Source organism: Arvicola amphibius, chromosome 8 (genome assembly GCF_903992535.2).
Source record: "Arvicola amphibius chromosome 8, mArvAmp1.2, whole genome shotgun sequence".
NCBI lineage: Eukaryota > Metazoa > Chordata > Mammalia > Rodentia > Cricetidae > Arvicola > Arvicola amphibius.
The window spans coordinates 61738687-61747438 of NC_052054.1; the positions used below are offsets into that span (position 1 = coordinate 61738687).

General features: G+C 39.2%; 1 protein-coding gene across 1 annotated transcript; it reads left to right on the top strand.

Annotated features, from left to right (window-relative positions):
- The first annotated feature begins 216 nt into the window (after positions 1-216).
- On the top strand, positions 217-631 carry LOC119820210 (huntingtin-interacting protein K-like). The gene has a single exon (XM_038338321.1). It carries the CDS (start codon positions 220-222, stop codon positions 583-585), a length of 366 nt encoding a protein of 121 aa, XP_038194249.1. The 5' UTR covers positions 217-219; the 3' UTR covers positions 586-631.
- Positions 632-8752: the final 8121 nt, after the last annotated feature.

An 8752-nucleotide genomic window follows, 5' to 3' on the forward strand; every position in this document is an offset into this window, starting at 1 on the left:
AGATCAGGGGAATACAAATTGGAAAGGAAGAAATCAAACTTTCGGCATTTGCAGATGATATGATAGTATACAGAAATGACCTATGGATATTGATAAAATGTGGCATATCAAATTGTAGTAAGACTAAATACCTACCCATGTATTAAGGATGGACAAGGTGACCTATTCTGAGGATTAGAGTCCCAAAAGCCAGTGAAAAGGTGAGAAACAGAGATCGAAATGGCGACCGAGGGAGATGTGGAGCTGGAGTTAGAGACCAAGACCAGCGGCCCTGAGCGGCCTCCCGAGAAGCCAGGGAAGCACTATAGTGGTGCTGCTGACTTGGAGCAGGTCACTGACTATGCGGAGGAGAAGGAGATCCAGAGTTTGAATCTGGAGACGGCTATGTCCATCATTGGAGACAGACGGTCCAGGGAGCAAAAGGCAAAACAGGAGCAGGAAAAGGAACTGGCAAAGGTCATGATCAAAAAGGAAGATCTGGAGTTGATAATGACAGAGATGGAGATCTCTCGAGCAGCAGCAGAAAGGAGCTTGCGGGAACACATGGGCAACGTTGTGGAGGCTCTTATTGCCCTAACCAACTGATAATATGCATTTTCAGACTTTCTGGACTGATTACAGAAATAAAGTGTTTTGTTATGCTGTTTTTCTTTTCAGTTTTATCTCTGATCAAATGCATTATATATTCTATTTTGTTGTCAGTTTCTATGTTGGACCTTCATGAAAGTATATGAACAATCAGTATAAAGAAGTACCTAATGTTCAAAAAAAAGAAGGTGAGAAGCAACCCCTATTTCCACTGCTAGAAGTCCCACAAGAGGACAAAGCTACATATCTGTAACATATATGAAGAGTGCCTAGGTCAGGTGTGGGAAGTCCTTTTGTATATGTGTTGCTTTTATTGGTTAATGAATAAAGAATCTGTTTCAGCCAGTGGTTTAGCAGAATAGAGCTAGATGGGAAAATTAAACTGAATGTTGGGAGAAAGAAGGTAGAGTCAGTAAGACACCATGTAGCCACCAGAGGGGAAAGACGTGACCTGTTAGCTGGAACCTTGCCAGAATGCCACAAACCTCATGGCAAAATATAAAATAAGGAAAATAAGTTAATTTTAGATGTAAGAGCTAGCTAGCAACATGCTAGTGATTGGCCAAGCAGTGATCTGATTAACACAGTTTCTGTGTGGTTATTTCCTGGTCTAGGCAGCCAGTAATGAACAAGAAGCCTTCAACTACATAGGTCAGTTCCATGAAGGCTCCCTGGTGTTCAGTTCAGCCTCTGTGAGCCCCTGTGTTCCCAGGTTAATTGATTCTGTAGGTTTTCTTATGGTGTCCTTGACACCTCTGGCTCCTACAGTCATTTCTCCCCTTCTTCTGCAGGATTCCCTGAGCTCCACCTAGTGTTTGGCTGTGAGTCTATATCTGTTTCCATCAGCTGTTAGATGAAGGCTCTCTAATGACAATTGGGCTAGACACCAATCTGGCTGCAGGAGATGGCCAGTTCAAGATATGTATCCACTATTGCTAGTTTTATCTGGGGCCATCCTTGTAGATTTCCTTGCAACAGGTTTTTCCCTGATCCCAAAATGTCCCCATTTTCTAGTATTTACTTTCAGTGCTCTCTTCATCTGTTTCCCCAAACTTTTTTTTAGGGGTGGCTCATGCTCCATCCCCACTTGCTCTCAGTCCATTCATGAAATCTCTTCTATTTCCCCTTTCCAGGGAAGATTCAAGTGTCCTCTCACGAACTCTCCTTGTTATCTAGTCTCTCTGGGTCTGAGGATTATAGCATAGGAATTTTTTACTTTATATCTAGTATTCACTTATGAGTGAGTACATAACAAGTTTCTTTCTTGGTATGGGTTATATCACTCAGGATGATGTTGTTTTTCCAGTTCCATCCATTTGGGTTCATATTTTCTGGTTTCCTCATTTTTAACAGCTGAGTAATAACCCATTGTATAAATATAGTACATTTTGTTTATCCATTCCTCAGTTGAGGTACATCTAGGTGGTTTCTAGGTTCTTTGCCTCCATCCTATAGTAAAGATAAACTAGATCCACTCTTTTTTATCATTGAGTCTGTTTCTCAAAGATTGGGCTATGCCCCACCTGTAACCCTAACTACAAATGATTCTGTACTGCCTATTTCAGGAAAGGCCAGCCGTGACTTTGTTTCAAAGGTTTTTATGATCACCTGTTTCTATGATCACCTTGTTATGACTACCTTATTATGACTGCCTTGTTATGACTGCCTCATTACTATCTTGTTATGCCCTCCTAGGAATCATGTTTCGTTGCAAGAAGTCATTATTATTAATGTGTAATGCTTATGTTCTGCTTCTCTAATACTACATATTTTGCCCACCAAATCCCATATTTGTAAACCCCCTACCCCTGAGCTATAAAAAGCTTGTCTTCCTCATGTCCAATGTTGATCTCTGAACCCCACTTTTATGATGAAACAGTCCATGTACACAAATAGAAAAGCTTGCTTTAATCAATTGCTTGCTTTAATTAATTTGGCTATGATGATTTGGGTCAGTGCTCTTTCCCCCCAGTTAATCATTAGGGTTAACACACCACGAGATAAGTAATAGGAAGTGCTCTCTCCATTCCTTCTCAAAAGCTCCAGAGCTAGCATCCTTTCCCGGTCTGTTATGTATCTAGTCCTCTGAGACCCCATTCCATCTCATAAGAAGGTTCCCCACTTATCCAGCTTCATGATCTTTTCAGCAGAGCTTCCTTTACTAAATAAGGCTGAGGGAGGAGGATGGAGGCAGAGTATCCACAGGGTAAGATTTCAGAGCTTTATGTGTGCTAGACTGCCTCAGAACTGAAAGTTAAAATGAGTCTTGAGGTGCTTGGCATTATCCTGTCATTATTTAAGATTGGTGAAGATGGGTGGATCTTCAGTCAGTGACCACTACTGTAAGCTCCACCAAAAAAAAAAAATGCAGGAAGCTCCTTTGCCAGATGCCTATCTTCCCTTCCTCCACCCCACATGGCTACATTGATTCAGGGTTTGTGTTATTCTAAGGCTATCAGGATTTAACCTGATGCTCCTCTGAGGACTGTGGAGCTATATTCATCTGGTCCTCATTACCATGAATAATTGATCCTTGGAAGAATGTCAGAGGGCATCTATGAACAATGCTTCTTACTTACCATAAATTGATGGCAGTTGGCAGGAAAATCATTTCATGGAAGGGACCTAGAATGTACTGATGCACAACACTAACATCAGCCTCTCTAAATCAATCATGCCATGCTTTCTCCTTCACTATTAGAATTGTAGTTCAGACTAGAAAAAGTCAGGAAATACCAGTAAGTACTTTTATTGAAAAATGCATTTTGATTCCAAGCAGATACAATGCACATGAATATGTGCTGGTTCCAGATGTCATTCAATCCTAGTCCTAAACGTTATATTTTATACAGAGTGAAAGGGGACCAAGAAATAGTAAAGACAAATGCTCACAGTCAGCATGACAATTCAAAAGCAAGCTTAATTGTTCACAAAAAGTGTGCTATATCCAGGAGGAATGAGACTGGATAGACCCATTTTTTAGAACTCCTTTAGGTGATTGTTTTTTCCCAGTAAATAAAATCTGGCTTATTCTTTCTATAGTTTTTATGGGAACTATAACTCACCTGTTATTGTTCTGTTTCTGTAACCATAAGACTTCCTACTACCATCAATAATCAGTGATAACATGTGTGGTAGTTTAAAATAAAATGACCCCCAAAAGGGGGTGGTTCTATTAGGAAGTATGGCTTTATTGGAGTAGGGATGGTATTGTTGGAGGAAGTGTGTCACTGTGAAGGCAGGCTTTGAGATCTCTTACATGCTCAAGTCACATCCAATGTCTCAGACCACTTTCTGTTGCCTACCTATTAAGAGCCACCATGTCTTCCTGCATTCAATAATGGACTAAACCTCTGAAAATGTAAGCCACCCCAATTAAACATTTGTCCTTTAAAAGAGTGCAGTGGTCATGGTGCCTCTTTACAGGAATACAAACCCTAAGGCACCATAATAATATACCTATAACCCATTTTTGTAAAGGGGTCATATGCCATCTTTGTTGCCAAGGGCTACTGCACCCACATCAGTGAAAAACTGCCCAATTTTTGGTTCTTGCCTTCATAAACTCCCTGCTTTATGGACATGGGGTTGCCTTTTTAGACTTATAGTCACAAGAGTGTGTGCCTCCCATGGGATCTGTGTGGTGCAATAAAAACTTCAAATTCCTAAAGATTGTGTTTTTGTCTCCTTCTCTTAGATCATAGCAGTCAGACTACAATATCCCAACTAACAGCACAATAGAAACTATAATTCAACATATTGATTGATATAAATTAAATATAAGTCAAAGTAAAAAGGGAGAAAGGAAGGAGGAAAGGAATAAAATAAAAGGAAAAGGGAAAGAAGGAAGAGAAGGAATGGAGAGGGATGGAAGGAGAAAAAAGAAAAAATGATGCTTATATACTCTCTCTTAGAATGGTATGACTCTGAATTTAGGTTATTGCAAACCAAGGGAACTCTTCTGTGGAGTAGCAAATCTATAGTAAATAATCAGAAAGTGTGTTGTTTTTTAATATCTTTTTATTGATTTAACAAATCAATAAAAACAAAACAATGTCATCTTGAATTTTGCATGCAAATGGATGGAAATAAAAAACACTTTACTAAATGAGATAACCCAGACCCAAAAAGAGGAATATGGTATGTACTCAATCATAAGTGTATTCTAGCCATAAACAAAGCACATTGAGCCTATAGTTCCTGATCCTAGAGAAGCTTATGTCTTTTTATAGGTGAATTGAGTGCATTGATATTAAGGGATATCAATGACCAGTGATTGTTAATTCCTGTGTTTTCTTTTGCGGTGGTAGTGTTTGTGTGTTTCTCTTCTTTGGGGTTTGTTGGTGTGAAATTATCTGTTGCCTGTGTTTTTGTGGGTGCAGCTAATTTTGTTGGGTTGGAGTTTTCTTTCTAGTACTTTCTGTAAGGCTGCATTTATGGATAGGTACTGTTTAAATCTGGTTTTGACATGGGATATATTGTCTACCATAGATGATAGAATATATCATCTATGTTGATTGAAAGCTTTGCTGGACATAGTAGTCTAGGCTTACATTCATGGTCTCTTAGGTTCTGATGTATATCTGTCCAGGACTTTCTTGCTTTCATAGTTTCCATTGAGAAATTGGATGTAATTCTAATAGGTCTGCCTTTATATGTTACTTAGCTTTTTTTTATTTGCAGCTCTTAATATTTTTCTTTATTCTGTATCTATAGTGTTTTGATCATTTTTTGGCAAAGGATCTTTTTTTTTGGTTCAATCTCTTTGGTGTTACGTAAGCTCCTTGTACCTCATAGGTATATCCTTTTTTGGTTTGAAAAGTTATCTTCTTTGATTTTGTTGAACATATTTTGTACCTATGAGCTGAAGATTTTCTCCCTTTTCTATCTCTACTTTGCTTTTGTTTGGTCTATTCATGGAGTCCCAGATTTCCTGAATGTTTTGTGTTAAAAAATTTGTTGGATTTAATGTTTTCTTTGACCAATGAATCTATTTCCTCTACAGTATCTTCAACACCTGAGATTCTTTTTCCCATCTCTTGTATTCTGTTGGTTATTCTTGCATATGTAGTTCCTGATTATTGAGCCAATTTTTTCCTTTTTAGAGATCCATTGGCCTGTGTTGTCTTTATTGCCTATATTTCAGTTTTCAAGACTTGATCTCTTTGAATTCTTTGCTTCAACTCTTTGATTTTTTTTTCTTAAGGAGATTTAGTAATTTCTCCTAATTTTTTGTTTGTATTTTCCTCCATTTCATTAAGGAAATTTTTTATTTCCTCTTTAAGTGTCTCTTTCCTCTTCATAAAGTTATATTTACAATCATGTTCTTCTGCTTCTTCTGGGTGAAGATGTTCAGGTCTTTCTGTTGTATGACACTGGGTTCTGTTGCTATCATATTGCTTGCTGAATGTATTCTTGCATCGGAGCCTATTCTTCTCTTCCTCCAATTGATGCAGGCAGTTTTATTCCTCTTGCTTCAATCATTGTAGTTTGTGTCTGTGTCTTAGGGATTTTCTCTTGGACAGATCATTGCAGTTGCTCTCTGTGTCTTAGGGGGGCTGCTTTTGGTCCACTCTGTGTAGTTGTTGTCTGTGTCTCAGGGAACTACTGAGGTCTCTGAGGATGGGTTAGCTTGGGGACTTTATAGATTACAAGGTCTGATTGATGGGGTTGTTAGAGCAGCCTGCCTGCTTGTGACTTGACTGCTGACTGGCTAGTGAAGCTGACTCATGTGGCAAAGGGGCTTGGAGATTCTCCCTGGGGCCTAGGACTGGGCTGTCCAGATGCAAAGCTGGTCATTCACCTCTTGGTCTGCATGAGGAGTCACAGTCTGTGACTCAGAGATCCAGTGATATCATGGTGGATGGGTGTGTTTGGGGAAAGAGTGGTACTTATAGGTTACAGGGTCTAATTGATGGGGGAGTGAGCAGCCTCCCTGCTGGTTTGACTCCTTGCTGACTAGTGAAGCTGAGGCTGGTGGGGCAGGGACCCCGAGTTTTCCTGAAGGCCTAGGACCTAGAGATTGGGCCGTCTAGCTGGAGAGCTGGTCACTCACCTCTTGTTCTACTCTGTGCAGTCACAATCTGTGCCTCAGAGATCTACTGAGGTCATGTGGAATGGGTGGATTTGGGGGCAGAGTGGGACTTGTAGCTTGCAGGGTCCAATTGATGGGGGTGTGGAGCAACATACCTACAGGAGGCTTACCTGCTGGCTGGCAAGTGAAGCTGTGGCAGGTGGGGGAAGGGCCCAGGTTATTGACCTGGTGCCTAAGGACTAGAGACTGTTCTGTCCAGCTGGGGAGCTAGTCATTCACCCCTTGGTCTGCTTTGTTGCCCTAGCAACTTTTCTAAAATCACTATTAGTGAACCTTCCTCATATTAACTGCACCCAACCCTTACATGCTTGAGTTTGATATAATAGACTGATGCTCAGTTCATTCACTGCTGGGTTTGACTTTGGCTGTCTATAGGCCCTTGATCTTCCAGTACATTTTTCATCACTTTCAGCCTTTTAGGCTTTTAGTTGAGGTTTTATAACAAGCTTTTTTTGTTATGGTTTTAGTCATGTTCTCTGAGAGAAGAAAGTCATATACAAATTATATATAGCACTTTTTACCTGGACGTTTTGCCTTCATTATTTCTGGGGTTTGAAGATCTTGCAAGTAATAGCACTTGAAGGCTATTTTTGGAAATAACTGTTTTTCTCAATCTGTATAATACAAATTAGAGCATTCCTTAATATGCAGTTCTCCTTTATGCCTCACACTCAACTTAAAGCAAGACCCAGATAAAATTCACGGCCCCAGTAAGCCAAATAAGTCCACTAAGACTTAGTAAGTAATGTCTTTTGTCTTACACTTTCAATTGTAGGTACAGTTAGAAATTGGATAAAACTATAAATCTTGTAGCATGTGTTATGAAGAAAAAGGCATGGCCTCAAGTAAGGGTGATATAGAAATTATCAAATGGGATTTAAAGGACAGGAGGATTTGTTTGCCAGTAATATTGTGATGAAGTAAATAAAAGTCTCTGATCTCCCATAGGTCAGGGAATATCTATGGCAGGTCACACTGGAAGACTCGACTATGATGCTTGAGAGATGACCAAAGATACAGTTTATAAATTCATCTTGCTTGAATCCTATGTATTTCTGTCTGCCTCATGATAGCTCAGGTTTAATTTACTTTATACTCTAAATAGATGTTAAAGATACCGTTGTTTTTGTGTTGTACCCACATATTTTGCTAAAGTCACTTAGTAAGTAGAATAAAATTGTGTCTAGCTTTATAAATATTCCAGACTAAGTTTGGGAAGATAACTCACCGAGTAGAATTCCTTAATGTATAAGGTAAGTTCAGATCCACAGATTCCAAGCTAAGTTTGATAGAGTAGCAAGATCATCTATAATCCCAATAAGCCTCCAAAAAGAGATGACAGAGACAGAAAAATCTTCCACATAATGACAGAGACCCTGTTCAAAAAAATTGGAGGGTCAAGAACCAACACTTGAAGGTTGATACTCTTGTGTCTGCATACAAACACATGAATGAGCATACACAGACACATACATATACAATCTCAAAATTCTAGTTTTTCTTTCAGTTACAGTATTTGAACAATGTGTATCTTATTTAATTATCAACAGGAATAGGATTATATCTACTACCTTGTGATTTATTTCCTTTTGGATTACTTGATCAACCCTTTGATATTCTCAAGGGATTATCTCACCTGTGGAAGTAGTCTTTCTACCCTCAGAAGATATAATCACTACCCACAGCCTGAAATATTGCCCCTTTGACTGAGGAAATTTGTCCTCCATTTTCTGGTAAACCAGAAGTGACCTTTGAAGGAATTTCCATCCAAGATAAAACTGGTGGGTCACTCAGGACCCACCAATATGTCTATTAGCAGACTTGTGGCAATTCAGGCTTCTTGAGGGGAGCTAGAAAGTATAGTCCCTAAGGAAGTATAGCACATAACTAAGAGCTAAGAGCTTAATGAGTCTGATAATTCATTCAAGAAGAAGTCTGACAAATATGTATGGAAATGGATTTTAAGAGTGTAGGGTAATAGTGGAAGGAATATATAACTGAATCAGGCTAAGTTTACTGATACGGGCCCTCTGAGTGGAGATTCTAGTTTCAATATGGAAGATTACAAGT

Bases quoted from the DNA above. Each gene is read 5' to 3' on its own strand.
- LOC119820210 (XM_038338321.1), top strand. From the start codon at position 220: ATGGCGACCGAGGGAGATGTGGAGCTGGAGTTAGAGACCAAGACCAGC.